The sequence below is a fragment of the Xiphophorus couchianus genome, chromosome 5 (genome assembly GCF_001444195.1).
Source record: "Xiphophorus couchianus chromosome 5, X_couchianus-1.0, whole genome shotgun sequence".
NCBI lineage: Eukaryota > Metazoa > Chordata > Actinopteri > Cyprinodontiformes > Poeciliidae > Xiphophorus > Xiphophorus couchianus.
This window is the reverse complement of record NC_040232.1, coordinates 20,034,962-20,061,695: the sequence shown is the minus strand read 5'-3', so window position 1 is coordinate 20,061,695 and position 26,734 is coordinate 20,034,962. Positions and strand designations below refer to the sequence as shown.

Here is a 26,734-nt window from a genome sequence, read left to right as displayed (position 1 = left end):
AGCAGACCAAAAACACTGGTTTTCTAATTTTGTATTCATTTATTGAAACACATACAATTCCTTCTTAGAAAATATGCTATTAAATGCCTCTGGAAAGGCAGCAACAACCCAAACTATGTGAACCTAAGAAAGAGTTATAAAAACATATTCTATTTTAATATTTTCCCAAAGTTATGGCCAACTGTCATAGAGTCCCCTGGATCCACTGTGGCAGGTTTCCTTCGCTGTGATGCGAACATATTCAGCTGTAAAACAAACAACATGCACATACAGTAACTAAAACTATAATCAACCTAAAATATATGCATCTTAATGGGAGAGGTGTGTATATTTATCCTGTGTAGAAAAAGAAATGCAGCTACCAGTACCTGATGCGAAGCTGTAGTTGCCTTCTGTTCAGCTTGTGTCAGTCTTCTCTGGAGACGGCTTGTCTTCTCTTGATATTCTGCAAGCTGTTTCTCATACTGAGCAAACACAGATCAGTTTGACACATGGGGTGTAGCACTAAAGTTTCTGTTTAAGATTGTTTTCAAAGCACAACAGTTCAGACAAATAGTGCAAATATCTGTCCATTATTCTTAAGCATAAATGACTTAGAATATAATTAAATATTGTATTTATTGGAGCAATTCTATTGAAAAAACTGAAACTCATACCTGACATACATTTGTGTTAATTTCGATAATCATGGCTTACAGCGAATAAAAACACAAAAACCTGTTTGTCAGAAATTACAATTTAACATAAGACCAATTAAAAAGGATTTTACTGTCCTCAAGGAGGTTAAGCCTCAAAAGGTCATTGCTAAAAAGCTGACTGTTCATAGAGTGCTGTGGCCAGACATCCATCTGTCATTTACACTCGCTGTATGTTTAGTGGGGTCAAGAAGGGGCTGGTGCTCATCTCTGGCAGCTAATGGGTAAGAGCAGTGGCACACCTTGGAAAGGTCAGCAGTCTATCACATGGCAGCACAGGAAAAACAACTATGAATACATATTCGCTCTCACCTCCGGGCAATTTCAGATGACCAATTAACTTTGCAGCAAGTTTTAGTCTGTTTCACTAAAGTGGAGTATTCAAAAACCAATGCAGGCCCAAAGAGATGATGCAAACTATAGACAGAAAAACGTTGGCTGGAATTATGTCAATCAATCAAAGTGCTGCACATTTAGGCAACTATGTCATTTCCTGGTGCTGGTCCACTGTGTTTTATCAAGTGCAAGGTCTTGTATAACATTGAAGTTTTATAAAAAACTTAAGTTAAAGTTAGCCAAAATAAATGGTATAAATACATGAGACAGTGTCATTATTATACAGAATATGAGTTTCACTTTCTCAATTAAGTAAAATTCACAACATTTTCAAGTATATTCTAATTTATTGAGAACCATCAGTGTCATTTAACAGTATTTCATTTGCTAATATCAACTACATGATCTGCTACATTAAATCAAACACTAGTTTGCTCCTGTTTGGGAGTCACACATACCTCAGATATTGTGTTATGGTCTGTTTGGAGCTGGTTCTCCAACTCAAGCGAGCGTTGTTTCTGCCGTTTCAGTTCTGCCCTGAAAGCATAGCAAAGATGAAAAAAAAATAATAAAATAACATTAGAGCCAAGGCTCTGCTCAAAGACACAACAAAAACATTTATAAAGCTTTGTTTTCCAGCATTTGCACTATTTCAGATGTATATCGGCTATTGCTAAGAGCAGAACAACATCAAGTGTCAAATCAATTTTTGTATGAGATGTTTCAGCACCTTTGATAGTGTTCACGGTAAAACAGATGCAATAAAATCCTCAGGCAGTGGAGCTTAAAAAAATAAGGGTATTTGTTCTTGAATAATACACTGTTTTGTACATAATGAATCACACTATTAAATATTTATGCATTTCATCAATTTTAAACATCCCCTTTAAGCTGTCTGCCAGTTACTAACTACTTTTACATTAAATTGTTATGGCTCAACACTTCATGTTGAGGGCTTTATCTTGCAAAGAATGTGCTGGCTTTTGTCAAGCACCGAACAGCTTTCCATTTTTTAATGAGAAACAAAGAAAGAGGGGGGTAAAAAGCAAAGCATTTTGCATCAAGTGAAAGGCACAGGTGCACTCAGATATACCAATAGACGCTGCACATTTGTTAATGTGATTTGCCAGCCCATTTGGATAAGTAGTCAGCTTAGTCAAAGGCTACAAAGACACTCCAAACCGGAGTGCCGTCGAATCAAACGAGTGGCTTGAGGAAAACAGTAATGGTGTATGAGTGACAATGCCAGGATGTAGACCTGAACCCAGCAGAGCATCTCTGGAGACATGAAAGAGCCGCACACTAATGTTTCTGCTCTTGCTTGATAGGTCGTGGAAAAATGAAAGAAATCCCAAGAGTAAAGCTGAACCACACATGGAAAATAACCGCAACAAAGATCTGGGAAAAAACTGGCACCGAAAGGAGCTTCAGAGACCGCCTTGGGGCTCAGATTTATACAGATCATTACTCACTAGTAATAAACCCAAAACCCTTCTAATAGAATTCTATTCCACTTAGAAATACTTTAATAATCCCAAATGGAAATTAGTTGTTGTCTTAACTTTCATGTATTGATCTCTTGCATCTTAGGACTGCTTAGATCTAACTTAATACATTTGCTCTGTACAGTATGCTGCACGCAGCCTTACATAAATAAACTTATTCTCTTCCTTTTCAGAAACACCAGAAATAGATCTGTGCATTTTTTCCTTTCCTTAGAAATGTTAAAGCCCATCTCCACACATTCTTACTTGAGAGCTGTGATTTTACTTTCAAAGGCCTGCTCTAGGTTCTTGGCCTCTTCCTTCCATCGTTGAGTGCTTTTCTGCTGTGCTGCAAGGAGGCGTGTCAGATCGGCGCTGGAGCTTCGGCTCCTTTCCTCCAGTTCCTTCACCCGCGAATCAAGTCCCTGCTCTTTGAGGCTGCATGCTTGCTCCATCTCGGAGACCTAAAGCGGCGACAGCCGTAAAGAAAGCTTGCCGATTAAAATATTTTTAAATACCCAGTTCCTTCTTTACAATTAAATAAAGTCTGCAACATTGACCCTGAAGTAATAATTATATGTATCTTTTGAAAGATACATATGATACGTATGATCAAAATCATCTGTATATTGTAAAAATGAATGACAAATTGTGAAGAATCCTGTGCAATTTTCTGAAATAAAGAGCCGCCCTCTTTAAAAACACTGAATGACAGCCCTGTCAGTAATTATCAACATTACCTCAGATTTTTCATACTTTCTATAAATCTTTCCTGGCACTCAATATCAGTAAATCGTCAAGTGGCTCCTCTCTATTCCCAACCTTGTTTAAACCCTTTTTCTTGTTCCCTTCATGTCTAGTATTGTTTAGTTATTTAGGCAATAAACTCTTTATTCCCCGAAATGGAGTAACATAACTTTACTTTAGTGAATGCTTGATCATCTGTAGTAAAAAATGCATCTGCAGCTAGAAAATACTTCATCAACACGTGAAAAGCTCAGTTCTTTCTGCTTGACTTATCAATAGTCTGTGACTATTTTTTGTATTACCCAATTCGTAATTGGATAAAAAAGGTGCTTAGTAGAAGATTTTCTTTTTACAGAATTTGAAGCCAGATGATGTCAATTAAGTTTAGATTATTAAACGACATATTTACTGACAAAGAAGGTTTTTTGTTTTTTTTATCTTAAATTCAAAATTAGGTCTTTGAGTCTGTATACTCTGGTTAACGATTAACCAATTACTACATTAGTTTTATTTCAATAATGGATTCATCACGATTAATTCGACTAATTGTTTCAGCCCTATTACTTTCTGCTTGGCGTTTCTTTGGATCTGCATGCTGGCTTTGCGCAGGTCATCCATCTCCTTGCGCAGCCGCGTGTTCTCCTGCTGCAGCTGAAGCCGCTCGTCGCTGACACCGACGCAGTCGCTCCGAGCCGCAGCCAGCAAGTCCTGCAGCCGCCGCGCCTCCTCCTGACACCGCGACACTTCCTCGCTGTAGCTACAGTGGACCAGATGAGGAGGATCATGGCGGTTAATTTTCTGCCCGCTAAGCTAAAGAGTACTCGCCTACAGTGATGTGCACGATGTCACTTACTCCATCTCCATCTTTTTCAGCTTCTTCTGAGTGCTTTGGAGAGTGAGGTTAGCGTCGTCCTTCAGCCTCTCTGCATTTAGACACCTCTGATGAAGGGCCTCGATCTTCTTGAAGTCCGGCTCCACCCTGCCTTCCTTATACACCTAAACAAAGACAGATTCCACGTGCCCGGTCATAGAAGAGTGTAATCAAACGGCGTCAAAATCTCTGCATCTGACTGCAGTAGAGAACTTGCTCGAGTTGTTGCGAGTACCTTCTCCAGTTCTTCTTCTACAGCTTTCCTCTCACGCTGGGATCTTTCAATCTGAGCCTCTTTATCTGCACACTCCTAGAAAGAGGGGGTGTGAGGCAGGGGTGTAAGGGTTGACATGGAAGACATGAGTTGAAAACAGACTAAAAAAGAGAGACTAAAAAATAGAGAGACTAAAAAAGGGTTTAGTGTCATTTTGAAAGGAGTATCCCCGTGAGGGGGAAGGTTTATACCAGCTGCAGTGCAGACAGTTCTTCTGCCATACGATGGATTTGGATGTTGCACTGCTTGCGCACGTTTTCCACCTGTTGGAACAAAAAGAAACGAAAGAAAAAGTAAAGAGGATTTCACTCAAGCGATTAATGAGTTGACACGGCACATGGAGAAAAAAATGAATCAAGTATGTTTGTATTCAGACTCTGCCTTGAATATTTTCCTTTCCAGGTAGCACAATTAGATGACTCAAAGTACAAGCAGAAAACCTGAATGGGGAAAATATCAAACCGTAGATTTTACAGGAAGCATAAATGAGGCTTAAAAGAAATGGAGATTTAAATGCCGAGATAAATAAATGACTCTTCAGTCCCACAAGTAGCAACGTGAACACAACTTAAGATGATGCGAAAATAAACATTTTCTTTTTAAAATGTAAATGTCTAAGGAAACGACAGCCATAATTTACAATAACAACAACTATTTAATATCTGAAATATATTTGTGACTGATGTCTTAGTTTGTTTCAAGGATGAGTAGTGAAAATGCACCAGCTGATTACTCAGAGATTGGCCTTGGACAATTCTCCTTCGATCAAGTTTATTCAGGTTTTTAACAAAAAAAGAAAACAGGAACAAAACTAAGAACTTAACACCCATCTTTGGTCTATCCACATTTTAACCAATAGCACATATCTTTTCTGAGTTTAGCAAAAATCTATTTAAGATTAAGGACATAGGCTTTGGTGGATAAATGGGAATTATGTAAATATTGCTTAATTTTCTATGGTTGTAATACGACTACTGTATGTCTATAAAAAAGAACTTGAAGAGTTTTGTTTTTCTCTTTCATATATCATCTAAAAATTTTAACTAAAAAAACTAATTAGCTAATGTGACCTTCATTGTCACTGTCAAAATAATACAAGTTTTTGTATTATTGCAGATGCTCTGCTGGCTTCTCAGCTGGTACTTTTCATGACTGCTAAGCTCATAAATGCTTTGGTGAGTCAAAAGAGAAAGGGCAGAAAAGGACGTTTGTTGACAGTTTTTTTCTTTTTAACAAACCTGAGATATATCCTTGGACTTACTGAAGAGAATGTTATTCTCTTTAACTAAATAATTTAAACTCATCAAAGTCAGCAGCCTGCTTCTTTCCCTACTTTCTGACATGTAAAATGCATTTCTTCACGAAAAAACACACACAGCCATTTTAGGTAGAATTCTTAAACCTATTTGGAGAAATACATACACCGTGTTCCAAATTATTATGCAAGTGATATTTTCTCAGATTTTCTTAAATGGTCAATGCAAATGATGGTCAGCATAATTTTCAAGTCATGAACTATTACAGTATAAATCAAATTTTACTGAACAAAGCTCCCCATGAGAACAGTATTTTTTTCAAAAATAAAAAACTCAAAATGCACTGTTCCAAATTATTATGCAATGCAAATTTTCTAAACATTTTATGGATTATAAAGAACTGAAAACAGTCATTCTTTGAATGTGCAGCATTAAGTGGTCACATGTACTAAAATCAAAAGCTATTTCAATCAAAAACATCTTAACAGACCGAGTTACATGTTAACATAGGACCTTCTTTGATATCACAGCACAATTCTTGCATCCATTTTACTTGTGAGTTTGTGGAAAGTTTCTGCTTGAATTTCTTTGCAGGATGTCAGAAAACCTTCCCAGAGCTGCTGTTTTGATATGAACTGCATTACACCCTCAGATCTTCTGCTTGACGAAACTCCAAAGGTTCTCAATAGTTTTGAGGTCAGAGGAGGATGGTGACCACACCATGAGTTTCTCCCCTTTTATGCCCATAGCAGCCAATGACACAGTGGTATTCCTTGCAGCATGAGATGGTGCATTGTCATGCATGAAGATGATTTTGCTATGGAAGGTACGGCTCTTCTTTTTGAACCATGAAAGAAAGTGATCAGTCAGAAAGTCCATCTACTTTGCTGAGGTCATTTTCACACCTTCAGGGACTCTGAAGGTGTCGACCAATGATTCTCTCCCTATGATTTCAGCCCAAAAAATGACTCCACCACCTCCTTGCTGACGTCACAGCCGTGTTGGGACGTGGTGGCCATCCACCACCTATTCACTACTGCGTCCATCTGGACCATTCAGGGTTGCGCAGCAGTTATCAATGAACAAGTCTGTTTGAAAACTAATCTTCATGCACGGCTGGGCCCACTGTGACCGTTTCTGCTTGTGAGCTCTGGTTAGGGGCGGCCGAATAGTAGGTTCATGCACTGCAAGCCTCTGGAAGATCCTACAGCTTGAGGTTCCAGAGGCACCAGCAGCTTCAAATAACTGTTTGCTGCTTTGTAAGGGCATTTTAACAGCTGCTCTCTTAATCCGATGAATTTGTCTAACAGAAACCTTTTATCTGTACAAACCCATCTTTGTTCTGAATCAGCCACAAGTCTTTTCACAGTACAATAACGCTTCAGTTTTTGTTAAATATCTAATGTTTTCATACCTTGTCATACTACAAGGTATACTATGATGATTTTCATACGCAGAGAGATCCTTTCTCTTTCCCATATTGCTTGAAACCTGTGGCCTGCTGAACATCCTTAAGTAGATTTCCTTTAATTGAGCTCACCAGACAAACTAATCAACCAAGCTCTCCGAAATTAATTATAGTGGTTCAAAGAGCCATGGCGCGCAATACCATCTATAAATTTAATAGCACAACAAAAAATTTTATCTTTATGACACTTAAATCCATCCATCCATCCATCTTCTTCCGCTTATCCGAGGTCGGGTCGCAGGGGTAGCAGGAGGGAGGCCCAGACTTCCCTCTCCCCAGCCACTTCTTCTAGCTCTTCCGGGGGAATCCCGAGGCGTTCCCAGGCCAGCCGAGAGACATAGTCCCTCCAGCGTGTCCTGGGTCTTCCCCGGGGCCTCCTCCCGGTGGGACGTGCCCGGAACACCTCACCAGGGAGGCCTCCTGGATGCCTCCTGGACGCCTCCCTGGACACTTAAATCCAATTTACATAATAACTTGGAACACGGTGTATATCGTACATGTTCTTTGCAGCTGTGTCACTGATGCAGTTTTGGTTCAGTTTCTTGGCACATGATGTTCTCCAAATGTAAATATATATAATATATTCCTGCATATTAACATATATTCCTGCATATTAACATAAAGCACATGAGAGCTAATGTGTTTCTAAAGATACTAACAACCAGCAGAAGGTCAGAAATAATGCATTGAGACCCTCCATGGTTAACAGTGCATTAAGTGGGCAAGTTAAGGTCAAATTTTCTTGATGCCATATGCAGACCCAGGCAGATCAAGATACATCTTCCTTGCTTGTGATCCATAGTCTATAGTTTTTCCCATTTTGAAGAGCAGCTTAGAGAAATGATATTCTGCTTCATGTCCTAATTACACCCCAGGGGATAATTATAGCTGGGGATAACAAATGAAATGCTTCTCAAGATTCTGACCGACTTAAAAGAAGCAAAACACAAATTTAAAATTAACATTTAACTATAAATTAATTTTACAGAGGTGCAGTTGAGTTTTTATTTATTTATTATGTGAGACACCGAATTTATTAGTTTATTTTATTAGTTTATTTATTATCTAGTTTATTTATTATTTATTTTACTGTTCATGTGTATTATAGTTCACAGGTACAATTTGTTTTGTTTATTATAATAAGTTCATTCATTCTTCATTGTAGCTTGTTCATTCCTTCAGAACTTGGTTTTGTGTCTGTCTTGTGCCTTGATCCTTGGTATTGATTTTTCCTATATGTCACTGAATGCGACTGTTTTACGTATGTTCCTCGAACGCACCGTTTGCGAGGCAGTGCACTGTTTTCCTTCTGCTGAGGAGCGTTAGGCACCGAGTGTGACAGGCTGAGTTTTTGTATTAAGGTAAATAAAACCTTTCTTTACTCGCAAAGACAACTCTGGATGTCATCTGATCCCAGCAACAATTATTTTTTATATAACTTGCTTTTTCTCACTGAATAAACATTTTAAAATTAAAGCTTAACCAATTCTATTTGTTTGTGTGTGAGGAAGTAAACTACTGTAGGAAAAAAAAGAAGATTTTTATATACTGAATTAACATCTTTTCCAGGGACACATATGAATGTAGAGGATGTTCTGGAAGTTTTCCTTCTAATGCTTAACAGTCTGGGCAATACTTATGTCCTCAGAGTACAAAGTCTGGCAAAAACTTGTAGGTAACCTGGAGATTAATTCTTCATTACACATGCTTGTCTTCCCTCTCAGTGGCTTTAAAAGAGGGAAAGGGGCAAAAAAGAGATTAAAATGGAAAAAAGTGTCTTGCTCTCGAAGTAATATTTAAAATTAAGTACCTGGAAGGTAAAAAAAGTTAAATAGGCATGTGGGTCCTTAAATGAAGAAAGTCCAAGGCCTCAAATGTCTTCCCTCGACATATTTGAAAAGTGTAGAGACATAAATAAATGCAAGCCAGTGCTTCAGCCATGTTTGGATGTTGAGCTCTGCAGTGACAGGAACACAAATCACTGTAACTTTCAGATTGCACAGTGTTCCTACGAATTTTTCATGTCAAAATTGCAGAATTTTTCAGACTCGTGTTTCTTGAAGTTTAAATACAAACATTAATATTTATGGCATATCTACTGTATGTACAATGTATGTTTTTTAACTCCTTAGAGTTGCAGGAGCTAACTTGTATAAATAACAGTTTCTTTTAAATATATTTGCTAAAGCTATCAGTGTATTGTGAACTTGTGAAAGTTTAACATTAGACAGATAATCTGCAAAAAATAAAATAAAAAATTGAGCTTCAGAAAGTACCAATCTTACATCAAAAGTGTGAATGATGCCAGTATAGTTTTAACCGTTTCAAGAATTTTTTTCCCCAATGAGTAGCAGAAATTGGGAGATTGAGTCAATGCTCAATTATTCACCCTTGATTTTTTTTTTTTTTTTTGCTTTGCAGGTCTGAATGTGCAACCTGGAAAAAAAAACCCATAGGTGCACGGATGGATTAGACTTTGTAAAAACTAAAGAGGATAGAAAAAATACATTAAAATACTTTTCCATATTCTAATTTCTATTTACATTCTAATCCAAGCCTGAAAAATACTCAAATCCAAATCTGTATATCCAGACTTTTCCAAACAGTGAAGAAACCCTGTAGCTTCCACAGAATGAGAGTGCAATGCTCTTTTATCTGTCAATGTAATCAATGTGCTAAGACAAGTAAGATTAGTGCTTGGTAAGTTGAGGTTTAATCATTTTTCTAAATGCAGAAGTTTTACTTCATAAACCAACCTCAGTTAGCGCTTGTAATGAATGACACAATTTTATTCTGCTAAAACAAAGAAATGTTTATCCAACCAGTTCCAAATGTACCTCTTTCCTTGTTCGGACTGCAGCCTCCTGGATCAAGAGCTTGATGGCATGCGTTGTCTTTTCAAGCTCCTCTGTCTTCTGTTTCTCTCTTAAAAGGGACTGCAGGGTAAAATAAAAAGAGGGGAAAAGGTGCACATTTCAGAGGTAGTATTTCTGAGAGAGTGTGAAGAGTTGTCAGGGATATGGTGCAGCTGAGCAGATTGAGAGGAAGACTCAAGTCAGTACAGAAAGAGAAAAAGAAAAGAAAAGATTTGACGGAAAGACGAGAAGAGACTGGGGGTCACCTGCTCCTTCTGCAATACAGCCTCTTCAGCTACTTGAACATTCTCTCTGACTTTGGACAGAGCCTCGAACTTTTCCTCTTCCAGGGTGGTGCAACGCGCCTGCAGTTCCCCCACCTTTGTCTCCCACACAGCTTGCTCTCGACGAACTGCCTCTGTCTCCAGAGATGCAGCCTTTAGCCTGGAAAAGGAGGAAAACAGTGAGAGCGAGCAGCGGAGAGAGAGTAAGCGCTGCCGTTTGGCCTTGTGACACTTAAAGCACAGATGTGGAACTCGATGACTGCCCGTCAAATCAATATTGCAGTATACTTAAAAAAGAAAATAAAAAGATTGACAGAACAGTTCCTTCTCGCCCGTCAGACCTGTTATAAGAAGTGGCAGGTGATTACTGGTGAAGTAACAGCAGGTTAAAAATGTGTTCACCGGGTTTCCTGTTGGCTCAGGGATGTCTGAAGCTGCTGGAGTCTTCTGTCTGCTGTGTCCTCTCTGGCCTGAGCCTCAGCCATGTCCTCCTCCTAATTACAAAAGTATGACTATGAGTCATCAACCAGAATCTTGTAGAAATATATTTAAGAAGTAAAACATTGGTAATAACTGAAGCTTGATGAAAATGAACAACATCAAACAGCACTTAAACAGGTAAAGTGTCACACACACATTGAAAGGCAAAATAATCTGTCAGTGCCGGATCCATGAAGTTTTCCCAAAAACTATTAAATGGATCTTTTATGTATCAATATTTACTTAGATTTACTCACTTTTCTTTTCATCTGTTTCTGGAGATTCTCTAAAAATTTGGTCATCTCGTCCACTCTGGCTGTGGCCGTCCTGAGTTCAGCTTTAGCCTGCCTAACCCAGCGTAGAAAGAGTTTATAGTTTGAGCACAAAGCATTCGACTGAAGAGAGAAAACCAGTGGAGGCAGACACTAATAATTCTTCATTATTTATTCATCGCAAGTCAAATCAGTATCGTAACATTCACCAATATTACCAAAATCACATATTTTCCTAATATCTTACAGCCTAAATTTGCAGAGGTCTTATATTCACAGCAGATCCATAAAAATTAAAAGCCACAGTAAAACACTGCAAAGGTTTGTGGCTCTAAAGTCTCTTCTGAAGTCAAAAAAAAAGTGCTTGAAAATTACTAATTGTCTTTGAAAAACAATGGAAGGATTTTATTTGATATGCTTTAAACTTTCTTGATGATCTTTCAGGTTTTCTGGCTCTCAAACAAAACAACTTTTGCATTTTGATGAATATATAGAATAACAAGTACAGGTGACGCTCCGTGTTGATACCGGAGTTTTCTAAATCTGATGCCTCTGAACAGTGACTTTCTTGAATACCAGCTGGTTTCCTGGCAACCTGACACTGACAGCAAGACCTGATGAAGACACTAATCCTTTCTTGGCAGATCCTTCATACGCAGTGTACAATATATTCACTGTCAATGCTGCTTAAAAGTTAACTCCTAACTTGAGGGCAAAGTCAAGAATTTAAATGTAATCTCTTAACAAAACAAAAAACAAAACAAAAAAAACCCAGCCAAAACTGCTTCAGTAACAAAAACATAATGCCACGCAGAGGGATTAATTAGGGCAATTATTTGCTGTTTTGAAATAATTAGCGTTGATTGATTATTTTTTTAACAACTGCCCGACTTATGATCCAATTAAATGCATAATTAAGGTAATAATTGTAATGTAATTATGCAGGCACATTTGCTGAGGATTCCTTTTGAAGAGTACCTGAGGACAAACAAAGACAATACAGACATAATAGTGTTAAGCAGATGTTAATTTAGCTGCTTTTCTGTGCCCTTGTGAACAGGTTGCAGTTAATGGGAAAAAAAACAAAAAAAAAAAACCTTTTACACTTATCTTTATTCCACAAATTGGATGGGAAATTGTTGTCAAAGGGGTACAAGAAGGGCTCCGGCATGAAACCTCCCTTGTGTTGTGCATCCATAATGAAACAAGACCCTTTGGCAGCAGCAGCTTTAAAACGCAAAGGTTTTTTTTTTTTTTGTTACCTGAGCTGGCAGTGCAGCTCCTCCATTTCTGTGCTCTGCTCTGTCACCGTCTTCAGGAGCTGCTGGTTCGTCTGTGTGTGGCAGGAAAGACAAGAATGCCAATTGTGAGGCATAGCTCCCAAACACGCCGCTCTGAAAGTTTCTGTCAGAAGCAACTTTTTAGCAAAACTTCTCACTTAAAACTTTCCATGTCCTTTCAGAACAAAGCCTAAGGAACCCTGTATCAGTCATTCACGGCTACAAAGTAAACTGCTCTCATATGCAGTGGGTGAAAAAAGACTGCTTGCATGAACAGTCAGAGAGGGGAAAGCCCAGGGCTTAAAAGCACATTAAAAATGCATTAGGAAGATATAGTATTACTATACTGTCTCTACATGCACTGAATGTTGTGCAAAGTAAGCACATGTGTATTTTGTTAAGAAGACGTCCGTAGTTAGAGTGAAGCTCGGTGAGGTTGTTTGAAACGGAGCCGTGATCAGCATGGTGCTGCTGTGTCTATGATTTCAAGTGACGGAGAGGAAGTTGTATACAGCGCCATGTGTTGGGGAAAAAGAAAAAAAGCCGAGATAGTTAGAGGATTACCGAGTAAGCTGACAGTCCATTATACAACAAGACATTTCTGGCTCACTACCAGTGGGACTTAGAAACCCATTCACTTAGTTACAAGATTAATTATTAGAGCAGGGTTCATTTTAGAAAGGCGCAAAGCATTTCGATCCCATGGCTAATTGGAAGCCAGTAATTTAACACACTTTTAATTAAGCATTACTTACAGATTCCAGCTTCTGATTGGCCGCTTGGAGTTTGTCAGAGTGCTGCTGGAACTGAACAAGCTGATCCTGTGATGGCAGAAAAGTGGGCATTCAATAACATTTAAGAGCCAGTAATTACCTCCAGCATATATCAAAAATTACCTGAGACCAAACGACTCTAATTAACCCCTGTTGCTAGGACAACAGCTCCACCTAGGGGTTAGGACCCCAACACAAAATGGGAGTTTTACTACAGTCGGGTCAAAAATGTGGACATCATTTACTCATGAATCTGTTTTGTACATTTTGTACACAAACTTCAGTGTGGAGCTCATGTGAAAGACACTACGCTTCCAGTCAATGCTATATAACCACCTTCAACGTAATTACAACAGAAAGATTTTTTTAAGTACGTCTCCATCTGCTTTGCGCATGTAGAGACGAAGACGATTAATCACGTAATCGGATAAAACAAATTGTTACATTCTGCAGATAAGAAATAATGTTATTCATTTTTTTAAATAAGAAAATAAACATTTAATTGGCTAAAATGCAAAAACATAACATTCCTTTGGTGAAGGCTTCATCATTTGTAGCAAAGAATGAATCTGCAGCTAAAAAAATACTTCTAATAACAACATGTGAAAAACTAAGCCCTTTCTGCTTTCCTTAACAGAAAGTTAAATAAAGCACCTGCTACTTAACTTAGGAAGTTAAGTAGCAGGTGCTGATCAACAGATTAGGGCTAATCTGTTGATTAACTTTGATGAATAATTATTATTTGCTTAATAACCCTTTATAGCAGAATTTGAAAATTGTGAAAAAAAACTAGTCCACTTGAGAAGTGCTGGGTAGAACAAATTTACAAACTGTTTATTTGTTTTATCTTAAATGCAAAATCTATATTATTTGTACAGTTGTGGCTTAATTACTGCTCTGATTATGTTGTTCTTTCAGCAAATGCCCATCTTTTTAGTCTGTATAGTCCAGTTAACAATTAATTGATAAATTAAGTACTAAATAAGTTACAATTATCTGAATAATCAATTAGTCACTATTAATCCGACTAATTGTTTTAGCCCTAGTTTAACGTGGTGTGTCAGAGTAAAAGGTGAGCTGAATACAAGTGCAAAACACACTAATCAGATTTCTATTTGTAAAATATTGAATTGAAAATTCAGTGTTTTTGTCTGCCAATGCATTAGCTTGTGAAGGTCTAGTCCATAAATCCTGCTTAATTTGTGGTGATAATGTGATAAAATAAGAAAAACCTTGAGGGTTCTGAATACTTATGCATCACTAAGTACAAAAGTTTAAGCTTTTCCCTTTTCTGTGCTTGTAGAATATGCCAGTCCTACAAGCTGATGTGGGAAAGTGAACCTTGAGCTGCTGTCTCTGAGCGTTGTGGAGCTGCCCGTCAGAGAGGGCCCTCTGGTAGACCTGCTGTAGGCGGTCCAGCTCCTGGGCCGTCGTGTGCCACAGCTCCATGGCCTGTTTCCGCTCCTGAACTCGCGCGCGCGCACACACACACACACACACACACACACAAAAAATCCACCCACATTTACTCTCATAACTACTGTGTTTGTTTTTTCCTGCTGCCTCCCAACAGATGAGGAAAAAAAGATTTCAGGAAGCATCTCTGACAAAGCTGGAGCGGCGTGTTTCCTGGTGCTCACAACTGAACGCAGAGATCAAAATTATATTGATCGTCTAATTTATGTGCCAGTCACGACAAATGCTCACGGCATCCAGCTGCATCAAATTCTACGGCTCAGCAAAGCTTTTGTTGCAATTTTAGAATCCGCAGGAAGTGTTTCAGGGAGCGAGCATTGTCACCATTCACTGTTCACAAAAATAATGGAGTTGAGTTGTTTTGCCAACATTTTTGCCATTAGTTTTTTTCTGATATTCAATGCTGAGAATTAATATAGAAATATTTCTTCTTTCCTTAACCCTTCTTTGTAAACAAAACATTCTGATTCTGTACTTCTGTTTGAGTCTTCTATCTGGATCTCAGCAGGCTAGGAAGAACTGCTGCTTCACAGATTTAGGATATAATCTGTGGGAGTTTTATAAGCAAAGAATGGTTTTTATTGCTGGTTCTATTCAATCATGGACTGAATAATCTTTGTAGCACTAAAGCCATATTCGTAAAATCAAAATCTATTATCATATGTAGAACTCTTTTTTTATTTCAATCAAAAAAGAAATTTAATTGCATAATATTTTCAAAAGAAAAGTATGATTCCAGATTAAAGTAAAATTACTAAGCAAGCTTCTTTGGATCGAGATTTCATATTTGACTGAATAAATTACCTTTACCCACAAATAAACTATTAGCAGGTTATAAAATAAATTGGGCGTTAAAAAGGCCAATACAAAACATGAAGTCTTCAGAAATCAGAGAACAAAACCAAAACCGCAGAACAACTAACTGGCCAAGAGGCAAAATTCACCAGATCCTCTTAAAAGTCCAGGACAGAGATTCCTCAAAAGATATCGACCTAATATAATACAATCTGGTCGAGATATCTAACAGAGTAACGTCTCATCTGCTAAATGTTTGATATGTGCTCTGTTTTAATGGAGAAAAGCAGTACAAGCAGATCAAAAACAAAACTAACTCTGGCGTTTTAAACATGGTATTTACAACATTTTGATTGGTTGCTCGTCTCCATGACTCCACTCCCAAGCCCCTGACAAGTACCGTTCTTTCTTCTGGTCCAACTCAGAGTTGGTGCTAACAAAGATAAATCAGTGATTCAGTCAGATTTATTAGTGATAAAAGCAGCACCATGTTTGCATTGGCTTGGTGCGAAAGAGGTATGCAGATTCCACTCTTGACTGATCTTTTTTCCATAAAAATTATGGAAAAAAAATTTTTTTTCCATAAAAACTGTTCCACGTCCTTTGAGAGAGGCAGTCGTTTAAAAACAACAAAAATGTAATAAATGTAACAATATCCAAATTTAACCATAGAGGCAAATATTCTATCCGAAAAATACAAGCTGAACGCTACTGGTTTATGAATTCATCGACCACAAATTACAGCAATTCTTCATTTTGATGAAACATTCAACAAGGACAAACAAAACCTTGGATATTTCAGTTATTGCAGACACCCTACAGACAAGAGCTGATCAAGGGAAAAATATCTAATTCCAACCTCTGATTCATCGATGCAAAGTAATCAATTGTCAGACAAGATTTCTTACTCTCTATATGTAATTAGCTATGTGGTCTTCCATTCTCTAAATAAAAAATGGTTTTGAGGACAAAAAAATATGCATATTTTAATCACAACATGCAACAGATCTAGAAAAAAAGAAAGTCACTAAACTTTTTATTCTCTTTGGATACTTTGAGAAATTTAGTTTTTCCAATTAATTTTAGATCTGTCGCTGCAAATCTCAACGAACCTCCAGAACTAAGATCTGCTAATAGAAAGCTAAAATACAAACGTTGACAAAAGCCTATAGATGCATTTTATGAAACTTTAAATAGCACATGATATTTACGGGCACATTTGCAAACCTGTTCAGACAGTTGAACTTGCTCCTGCAGGTTTTTAAGGATGGCTGTGTCTTCTGCTGCGCTGCCCTCTGCTTCTGAGTCCACAGGCAGGGAGTGTAGCTGCTTCTCAATAGACTCCCTCAGCTCCGTATGCAACCTGGAGAATGTGATGAGTGCTGAAAAATTACATTGAAAAGATCATTTTAAAAAGCAACAACTTTTGAATCGCAGGCCGGGGAACCTGATTCCTATCAAATTTATTCTGGCAGGAGACGCCGATACAGTCGATGTCATTTCTTAGAAATATTTCAAGTGCTATATGACCGGTTATCATTTCAACACGTCTCTGATGAAAGAAAATGGTACCAATTTGACTTCTGTTTTGCAGCTCAAGCCCACCGATTGACAGGACTAAAATCTTTCTACCTTTCATTTTCCTCCACAACCTTTTCCAGCTTCAGTCTGACATCTGTCATCATCTCCTGTGAAGCAACAACACAAGTGTTTTCAAACAGGAAAACAAGAAACTTTTATCATCCAAGTCCATCTTTTTAGATGGTGAAGCAACCATTTCCCAATAGAGCCAAAGTTTTAAGCTGGAATATGAATAAAGAACATGTCACATTAAGGTTTTTCTACCTGATATTTCTGAAGCTTTTCAGTCATTTCGTCCATGTGCCGGTCATACTCTGCTATAAGAGGAGCCATTATCCTATAACACAGAGTAATAATTACAAAAATTGTCTGAATAAAAGTAATTGCTTTTCTATTTTTTTTTACCTATAAGAACTTCAAGCGATATTAGGGTGGTTCTAAAACATGTTAAACTATTAGAAAGAAAAGAAACATGTCTGACCCTCTGTCTGACAGCCAGGGTGGAGGAGACTCTGCCTGCTGTGCCTCATCCAGCTGTCAAACACAAGACAGGACAGATTAGCTTTGTGTTCCCAACAATTTCCAAGATCCAGCTCAGTCAATTTGTAAGTCACAACATTATCAAAATGCTCATTTATTTTAACTTAAAGAAATGTTGAAAGTGAAACAAAAAAACATACACACCACAGATTCAATAAAGACAGTATTTATTTTTGTTTACTTTAATGATTATAACTTACAGATGTTAAAAAATTGAAATGTTCTGTCACAAAATTGCACTGTTACATCATAACAATGAAGAAATGACTTTATACCAACATCTTGATTGTGTGCTGACCAACACAATCATGAAAAAAACTGATGATCTGCCCAGCAGATAGCCACTGAATCGCTTGACAATAAGGTCAATGCTATGAAAGCTGGCTTCTCACAGACTGCTGTAGCCAAGCAAATTAATGTAAGGTTAAGAGGAAGGAAAAAGTGTGGTGGAAAATCATTTACAGACAAAAGGGAAAATGACAGTCTTGATAAGTTCTGAAGCAAATTACATTCAGTAACTTGTCGAGATGCTCCTGTAAACCCATTTCTTTACTGACCATATCAAAGTTCAGATAGAAACTTTAGAGCCCAATGCAGAACTTGAGAACTTCTTTCTCTTTAATTGACTAGAACAGATGCTTTAGGCATGCTTTTTGTGTATTTTTGCATCTCACTCATCCAAACCAAAAGTTGTTTAGGTTTTGCCTCTGCTTCTCTATTACACTAAGGGGACAATCAATGAGTGCATTTTGCATTTAATATCCTGAACATTTTCTCTTTGACTCTTTGTTGAATTTTTGTTGTTGTTGTTTTTAATTGAAACTGACAAAAGCATTGTTGAATAGCTGACATAAAAAAGTGTATAGTTCAGTTCTCTCTCTAGGACATGCAAGTTGAGGAAGCAAACACGGCCCGCAGAGCAGTCAAATAGCTGAGCTAGGAAATGACTAAGACTTCTGCCAGGAGGATTTCAAAAAGAAGCATACAGAGCTGGATGACCATGAGGCAAAGGCAACCTGGTGGGAGAAGGGCAACCGCTCACCATTTTTAACTTTTAAACAAATTATCTCGATTGGAATCTGTTTACACATATAGCTTTGCAGGAGTGTTCACATTCCTTCAGCTTTTTAATATGTTGTCAGATTATGGCCACAAACTTTGATTCATTTTATGTAAGAGACTAACATAAGATGTCGCATCATTTTGAAGTGTAAGGGCAATGATAAACTTACATTAAAAGTGTATTAAAATGTATAAAAATAAAGATCTAAAAAGACATGCAATTGTATTCAGTCCCCATTTATTTTGATTTCCCTTAAATAAAGATAATTAGTAGATAGAATGCACCTGCTGTTTCTTTTTTCAATCTTAGTATAAAGCTGTTCAGTTAAGACCTCAGAGGATTTTTGGAGAACATCAGTGAAGAAACAGCATCATGAAGATCAAACATCACAACAAATAAGTCAGGGGCATGGATGTCCACCTAAAATAGTTAGTCAGGCAAGGACTGGGTAGTGTGGGAGCTATAGGCTCTGCACAATCTAGGTGGAATACTTTGCTTAGAAAATATCTACTAGTCATGCATTTGGCAGTTACGGAAGAGGGGTAACAAGCAGACTATTGTTAAAAGAAAGTCCTAAAAGTCCCTGTTTGTAGTTTACCACAAAACACGTGGAAGGTACAGCAAACTTATAGAAGAAAGTTCAATTAAAAAACACGTAAAACTGATGGTAAACAGACCATCTCTACAGTACAACTTGGTGGTGGCAACATGATGCTGTGGGGATACTTTTTTCAGCATGGACAGGGAAACTGAAGATACAGAGTCAAGCAAATGATTCAACAAAGTAATTCACTGTTTAGAGACCCCAAACCATCATGGACCTCCTAGTCATTATAATTTTTAGATTTGTTTATTGAAGATCAGAATACTATTAAATCTGATTGAACAATTTCAACACAGATAAATTTAGAATTTAATTTTTTATTGAATTTTAAGATTCAAAGAAATTGGCAAGTTTACTTTGAAAAAGGGAAAATACTACTCTTTGTTGTTTGATTGCTGTGTTAATATCTGATTTGTTTGAGATGTATTTACATATACATCTCGTTATAGGTGACTGTAAATCTTGGCCTCGTCTTCCTGGTTCCACCAGATGTGGCTTGAAACGTTGCTAGTGAAGGTGATGTTTTCAAGAGGGCCCAAAGTCAAATCGAACCAAAGTCACCATAAAACCTTGGGCCACCTCAACAGAAGGCAGTCCTGAAAGAAAACCTATTACAGGGGGCAAAACATTCAGTACCTGAGACAGAGATTCACCTTCCAGCAGAAGGGCAGCAGTAAACATACAGCTACAATGGACTGGTTCGGATCAAATCAAATTTCTGTGTTAAATGAGACAATTAATATCCAGACTTATATATAATTGAGAATCTGCAGCACAACTTGAAAACTGATGTTCACAGACATTTTCTATGCAGTCTGGTTGAGCTTGAGGTCTTTTCCAAAGAAAAATAGGCAAAAATGTCAGTGTCTTGATGTGCTGTCAGAGATGCATCTCAAAACACCTGCCACCAGCAAAAGGTGGTTACCAAAACTAGTGACTCAGATGGACTGAATACAAATGTAAGCACATTTTCAGACTTTTATTTTATCACAAAAATGTTTTGCATTATGACAAACCGGGAGTATGGACAGTTTTTCAAGTCCCTGCACCTAACTCTTAATAGTGCTTGTTTCCCAGCTTTTGATTAAAGACATATGAACACAAATTGCAAACTTGAAAATAAGGCAGATATATCTGACAAGAGTTAATTATAAATATTATCATCAGGTTATATACTTTACATTTAGCTAGGCTTGATTTATTACCTGAGACGATGTGACCCCCAGCTGATAGCGGCTAAGAGCAGAATTTAACCTGTGGACTGCAGATAGGACAAAGCATCAGCTCTTAGTTTCCGAACATAATTATTATCCATGGAAAAATGTTTTAAATCGTAGTTAACGTTCACAACATTTCCATTGTTCGTAATTGTGGGGAATACAAAATGGTAAAAAATAAAACAAAACAAATAAGAGTCGTGAATAATAAAACTGCCCTGCACCTGCTCTTACCTTGATCTCGCAAAAATTCAATTTCTGCATCCATTGTGTTCTAGTATGTAGGCAAAAGTAAATAAAGTGGTGTTGTTAGATAAAATTACATAGACGCAAAATGATTTTTCAATCTTAACTTGCGTGTTAATACACGTTTGACGAACAAACAATAATACACAGCAGGTCGACTGAGAACTACTTTTCAGTTGCTACTTCTGGAAATCTTCTGTAGCTAGCTACAGCAGCGAGGCAATCACAGCTAAACTTAGCGAGATAAATCAACGTTTGAATAGCTACATCGTAAGTGGAGAAAGTAACTTTGCTATATTTTACCAACACAATATGTGTATTGTTTTATATAACACAACAAAAATCGTGTTTTTACTCCAATTTGTGTTTCCGCCGTCCGTTTTGAAGTAAACAAATAACAACCAATGGCGATTAAGTTGTGCGCTGCTGAAGTCCTTCCGTCTTAAAACGCTCATAAGCATGATAGTTCCTCTTTGAAAGAATTCGAAGGGTCAGCTCATTCAAACAGGAAATACCGTGTTTTTGTTTCATTTTCATTTATTTTGCAGTCTTTTTTTTTACACCAAGTGACATAACTTTTTTAAAAAAGTTTTTTGCACCTAAAGTCCTAAAAGCGTAAGGTTAAAATTCACTCTGCACAAGGAATACAGTGGATACGTCTGGAGAACAAATATTGAAGTTTGGCTGTTGACATAAGGCTTGTTGAGCAATCGGAACAATTTCTGGATTGTGTTTTAAAGTTTCCATTATTGAATGCAATTGTGCCCTCCAACAACCTTATCAAGTAAGCCTATGCCTCAAACATTTCTCTATCAGAATGTCAAATCACTGTTTGGTTACTGAGTAACAAACATTTATTAGAGGTTAGATTTAATTGACCAGGAGCCTGCTTAAATAGCTGAACAGAGAGCACAGCTAAACACATTGTGAACTTCTGTGTAACATATTGATTCAGCATTGAGTGAAAAACCTTTTGACAACATGAGGGTCTCACTTCAACTTCAACTTTTAACAGTAGTCAACATTCTCCTATGCTGTGAAAGTTTGTAAGTAGTTATGCAACTGTGTTTTGTAGTCATGCAACACATTCCCTCTCTGACTAAATTACATGTATGTAATCTGGACTCTGAGTCTGTAATACAATCTATCTTACATCCTTTCAGGCATTTTAGGAAAATGGAGTTTGCGATCCAACACACATGGGACAGCAACCCTGTTGACCATGACCCCATCAGAATCTCCTTCACTGATGGACAATCTGGACTGAGAATGGAAGTGTCTGGTCCATTCTTCAATGACCCAGAATCTCCTGCAGGTGAACCCGGTATCGCGTTCCCTGGACTCTGGAATTACGAAGGTAAAAGAAGGATTTTTCCTTTTTCACTGTGCTGTGTAACTGCCTTTGTTCAAAGACGTTCAGTGGTTTTCCTGCCACTTTAAAATAAATATTTTGAAAAAATAAATAAAAAAAGTTAAATATAGCAAAATTACCAAAGGTATTGCCAGATGTAGCAATTTTACACATTTTAGAAATTAAATATCAAATGATTTTTTAAAAAATCATCAGGATTTGAATATTATTGCCTTTATGAAGGTAAACCTGCACTTCAGTCGTACGTCCTTTATTGTCTTGTCCTGTGTTTAGCTCCATCTGTCTTCCTAACAGCTCTGATCAGCTTCCCTTTCCCTTCTATAGCACGGTGAGGACAGTGTGTGCAGAGTGACATACAGTCACAGTACTGCACTACATATAGGGCTTTCCATGCAGGCCAGGAATCTCACTCTTGATCTCAGCAGAGCACAGTATGCTGCATGTTTAGTGTGTCCCCTATAATGCTTGTGGCACTTGCTTACTCTTTGTTAAAGGTGAACATTTTATTTTATAGTATTGTTGCAATTATACACGTTAAATAACATTTCAATGCCCCACATGATTGAGAACACCTAATAAGAGATGGTGTATATGCAAGCGTCTTGAAAAAGATTGCATAATTCTGCACAAGGACGGTGTTAGCTTTATTGTCCTCCCCAGTCATCAAACCAATGCTGTGTCATTGTTCACCTCTAGATTCACTAAATAAGTGTGGGCAAAGCTGACTTAAGCTGTATTTAATAATGTACATCTATTCCTATGATTTTTGAGAGGCGGGGGTGGGGGGTTTTATTTATGAGAACACTGTGGTTCCATTATCATTATTATGGTAATACATTGCAATTAAACTTTGTAATGAGGTTGAGTATTAACAATCTGTTCTAATTGACCTTAAAGAAGTCAGATTTCTGGTTAATGAGGCCCCCATATTTGGCCTCATTAATGTTTCTTAATAAATAGGAAACCATTATAAGTGTAGGCAGGTAATGAGCATGTTTCGAGGTTAGCAGGGGGCCTGTTACTCATACTATAATTTCTGTGTTTATTCACTTGTATTTTTATGTTGTAACAGTCCAAGAAAAATGCAATTATTTTATTACATTAGTTCTATGCTACAGCAGCTGATAAGGTTATTAAGAACGTTTAAGCATTTCTTAATGTAAGAATTAAGGTTTCATCCTCATTTTATTCTCTTTGTGTTATATTGCTAGTTGTGGAGTCCTTCTTCCTTGACAGCACAAAGCAAAATTACCTGGAGGTGGAACTTTGCCCGTAAGTTCCATGCAAACCTTTTGTTCTTTCCACTAATATAATCCTACATAAACCATCAAAGAGACATGTTCATTAATAGCTTTCATTTGTTTTCCACTTTAGACATGGACAACACCTTATACTGCTACTGTCTGGAGTCGGCAATGCGTTTTATGTAGGTCAAAAAGTATTTTGCCTGCTTTTTTCTGAGATTTTTTATGCATCTTAGGTAACAAGTTATTCTAATTACCTCCTACTTCAGCAACAACTGCCAATCGCTTTTACTACCACAAAATCAGGGGACAGATGGACTGGCGAGGCTGTAATCCCCTGGACATACTTCCCTCCCAATGTCGACAAGATGAACTCCTATGCTATTCATGGCTCCGGGGCGGCACGTACATATGAGGCTCTCTACCCCATCCCCAAAGCCGACATTGTGGAAGGCCAGCAGCCAAACTTGTGAGTATGCTGCCTTGTGTAGTATGTCTCAGACAAATCTTTCCAAAATGGTTGCATACAGTTCCAGATACACCTCCAGCATGAATATCATATTAATTAGTGACTGTTATGATTTACTTGAAATGTTCTTTATCTGGGTGAAATAATGATACCTCTTCAATAAAACTTCAGTTTTCAAAAAAATGTGTTCACAAGCTGGTTAAAGTTATGCATAAACTCTTAAATATATGCTTACATATCTATATTTGATTAAATGTCCCTTATCAAGTTACACTTTAAGTACTACCTTAGTTTTGCAGCCATCAACAATCTTCTGTCAAGCCATTATTCTGGCTTGACATTTGACTGCTCTTTACGGCAGAATTATTGAAGTTATTCTAAAATGGGTTTTTAATGGCATGAACCCAACATCACAGTAAATAATACACAAATTGTCAATAGGGGTTAAGGTTTTGGCTGTTGCTACCACCTTGTTTGACAGCTGTTGAAGTCTTTTTCAGTCTGAAAGCCTCATGCGGAGTCAGACAAATTAACTTCTTGTAGTTGTGGCAAATTTCTCCATCTTTTTCCCCATAACTTTTTTTCCTGAAGGCATGTGGGTGGCAAGTTTCGGTCGAGCTTAACATAGTTGTGCTCCCTATTCTTGTTTTTAAAACACCATGCAATTTAGACCATTAACACATTCCAGCCCATAAAAGCACAATTTGAAAATGTAACTAAAAGTCCAAAGTTAGAATGACAAACTTTCTCCTCGTGAGTGTATTTACATTTCTCATCGGAACTGTATGTGAAAACTTGCACAAGAAAAATCAAGAACAAATCACTGTCTGAAAATGTTTCAAATTCGAAAACCAAGAAACGATGTCACACTAAAACAACAAAACACCAACCTCATACACCTTGACCCACAAGACAGAACTATGCTTTAAATGCACAGCAAAAATACAGCTTTCACTATACTACAAACGAACTGTTTTAAATCTCATAATTACAAAAACATTACAAACATACCAAAACGAGCTTTGATAACAAGGGAATGAACAAACTCAAAACAACTGATTAAAAATGTAATTTATGGCCAGACTAATCGCTGCCTCAACTAAACTGATGACAGAATTTCACATAAAATAGATAATTGTGCAGACAGAGATAAAATAGTTGCTACCACAGTCAAAGAAGCCAACTATCTTTTCCCACATCAGTGCAACAGTAATCTCTGAGCTGCTTAAGAACACTAAAAATACACACAGAGTTCACTCTTTAGATATGTCAGGATGAGTAAATCTTAAGAGTGTTTTTTTCTCTTTAAACCTTGTGGATTACTTGATAAGAAAGGGAAGTTCAACCAAAAAGTGCCTCTAACATTTCCATTTATCGTCCTCTCAGTTATTTCGATCACTATGCGGCAGCTCTTGATCTAACTCATATAACTATAAATGGTTCTACACTGGATGACTTCAATTGACTTCTCCGGCTTTTATCTTCTTTGTGGACTGTAAAGATATGGAAAATATTTTGATAACATCCTCAATGTTATCCTCCTTTGCTTATTTTTTTTCAGACTTTGGATTCTGTTTTACAACCGTTTGTGGAATAGCTGTGCAACAGTTTCCTAGCTGGAAAATTAATAGTTTCCAGCTATTACTTTTATGAGTATCCTCTAGCTTATTAATAATGCATAAACCAGGAAAATAAACACGCTCTCTCAAACTTGTCCCTGACTTTCAATTTTAAAAAGTACTGTATATGTGAAGGTTGATAAATATTTTTTTCCTAACAAACATTTTTTAACCTTCTGTCTGTTAGCCATCGCCTGGAGTATTTCCAAAACTTCCGCTTGCAGAGCATTATGGGAGAAGATTGGGTCCAGCCTGAATCAACTCTGTGGAAAGGAAAGGCCTGAGCTATTTATGAAATGCTGCCTGTCTGTTTTTCTTTTATTAACACAAGGGAAGGGAAATGCTTAACGAAATCACCAATAGGGCAGAACTGCAAACAAAAATGTCTAACAGCAACCAAAGAGCAATCATAGTTTATCATTTATTGATGTACAACAATTTTGGAGAAAAACATGCCATCAGCTTGTCAAGACGTGTTGCACTTCACACACATGTGTGCACGCCCCCAGACACATTGCATAATATTGGACATCCTCAGCATAAATTGAGTGAGCGTAGTGTGACCTACGATTTCCATGAATGTTAATTTTGACATCCAGCACCTGTACCCAAAATGTTTTGCTGTATTAACATACCGTGGAGCAAGTCCAAATGATTGTTTCTGCTGCTGTTTAGAGAAGACATTAATATGATCATACACAGCTTACTTATGTGTTAGCTCTGTATTTCAAAAGTTTAATATATTTTGATTCACCTGTCAAATAATATACGAGGTTAATATTTAGAAAATTAAGAAAAAGGAATATGTTGAATTAAAATACTTCACTATTAGGCACACTTATATTTGCCAGAGCGATGAGATAATTTGTCTAGTTTACCTCTTGCTTTTCCTTAATCAAGTGTCACACAAGTCTAAGGTGTCATAACTCTTTTTATGATAAATAAAATTACAGTGCAATATATTGTGTAATTTCTTTTTTTCCCCTTGTCAATGTATAGATTTGTATGAATTTGTGATATTTAACCTTAATAAAGAGAAATAAAAGCTCATCTCACTGTCATTAATTCTTATTTTCCCTTCTAACAATATATTCAATTACACAAAATATGGCAAAAGAAGAAGAAAAGTCTGTGTTCTGACTTTGACTCTGTGAATATCAGCTTTTCATCAACGCTTCAAGCTTAAGGTTCTTTGATGAGTCCTGTGTTATAGTTCCTAATTTGTATAGAGAGGTCTGGGTAACATGACATAAAAGACACCATAATAATTAAGCTGTTGTGTAATAAAACTCATTACCTACTACAAAAAATGTCTTAAAATGCTGGATGCACGATGAAAACGAGTCCATGCACTTCAATTGTATCTCGAGATGAGCATGATGTTCATACCCACAGAATGAAATGTTGAGGGAGATTATGTAAATAGAGAATGA

General features: G+C 37.2%; 2 protein-coding genes across 5 annotated transcripts; one reads left to right on the top strand and one right to left on the bottom strand.

The window, feature by feature from the left end:
• Positions 1–16: 16 nt before the first annotated feature.
• On the bottom strand, positions 17–21,027 carry sclt1 (sodium channel and clathrin linker 1). 3 transcript variants are annotated; one of them, XM_028018488.1, is made up of 22 exons: positions 20,953–21,027; positions 20,586–20,625; positions 20,340–20,395; positions 17,409–17,461; positions 17,192–17,264; positions 16,979–17,034; positions 16,574–16,709; positions 14,417–14,539; positions 13,058–13,123; positions 12,285–12,355; positions 11,008–11,098; positions 10,673–10,764; positions 10,253–10,430; positions 9,969–10,067; positions 4,599–4,670; positions 4,369–4,443; positions 4,116–4,258; positions 3,827–4,019; positions 2,783–2,979; positions 1,490–1,568; positions 369–464; positions 17–245 (listed from the first exon to the last, which is right to left on the bottom strand). In XM_028018488.1, the coding sequence occupies exons 2-22, from the start codon at positions 20,617–20,619 to the stop codon at positions 150–152; spliced, it is 2,079 nt and encodes a 692-aa protein (XP_027874289.1). In that variant the 5' UTR covers positions 20,620–20,625; positions 20,953–21,027; the 3' UTR covers positions 17–149. The 3 variants fall into 3 exon arrangements, with proteins under 3 accessions (XP_027874289.1, XP_027874287.1, XP_027874290.1); XM_028018486.1 differs by having other exon boundaries at positions 20,586–21,014; XM_028018489.1 differs by lacking the exon at positions 14,417–14,539 and having other exon boundaries at positions 20,586–21,014.
• An 87-nt stretch (positions 21,028–21,114) lies between these two features.
• c5h4orf33 (chromosome 5 C4orf33 homolog) lies at positions 21,115–26,351 on the top strand. Of its 2 annotated transcripts, none has more exons than XM_028018491.1 (6): positions 21,115–21,381; positions 21,761–21,954; positions 23,181–23,241; positions 23,344–23,395; positions 23,483–23,682; positions 25,489–26,351. In XM_028018491.1, exons 2-6 carry the CDS (start codon positions 21,774–21,776, stop codon positions 25,583–25,585), a joined length of 591 nt encoding a protein of 196 aa, XP_027874292.1. In that variant the 5' UTR covers positions 21,115–21,381; positions 21,761–21,773; the 3' UTR covers positions 25,586–26,351. The 2 variants fall into 2 exon arrangements, with proteins under 2 accessions (XP_027874292.1, XP_027874291.1); XM_028018490.1 differs by lacking the exon at positions 21,115–21,381 and adding an exon at positions 21,477–21,643.
• The last annotated feature ends 383 nt before the right edge of the window (positions 26,352–26,734 follow it).

Excerpts from the sequence above, each read along its gene's own strand:
- sclt1 (XM_028018488.1), bottom strand. The coding sequence starts at position 20,619 with ATGGATGCAGAAATTGAATTTTTGCGAGATCAAG. Across the intron at positions 16,710-16,978 it reads GTTGTGGAGGAAAATGAAAG|GTTGCATACGGAGCTGAGGG; the intron begins GTAGAAAGATTT and ends CACATTCTCCAG. Across the intron at positions 1,569-2,782 it reads AGTAAAATCACAGCTCTCAA|GGCAGAACTGAAACGGCAGA; the intron begins GTAAGAATGTGT and ends CTATGCTTTCAG.
- c5h4orf33 (XM_028018490.1), top strand. The coding sequence starts at position 21,579 with ATGAGGGTCTCACTTCAACTTCAACTTTTAACAGTAGTCAACATTCTC. Across the intron at positions 21,644-21,760 it reads CTCCTATGCTGTGAAAGTTT|GCATTTTAGGAAAATGGAGT; the intron begins GTAAGTAGTTAT and ends ACATCCTTTCAG. Across the intron at positions 23,396-23,482 it reads GAGTCGGCAATGCGTTTTAT|CAACAACTGCCAATCGCTTT; the intron begins GTAGGTCAAAAA and ends CTCCTACTTCAG.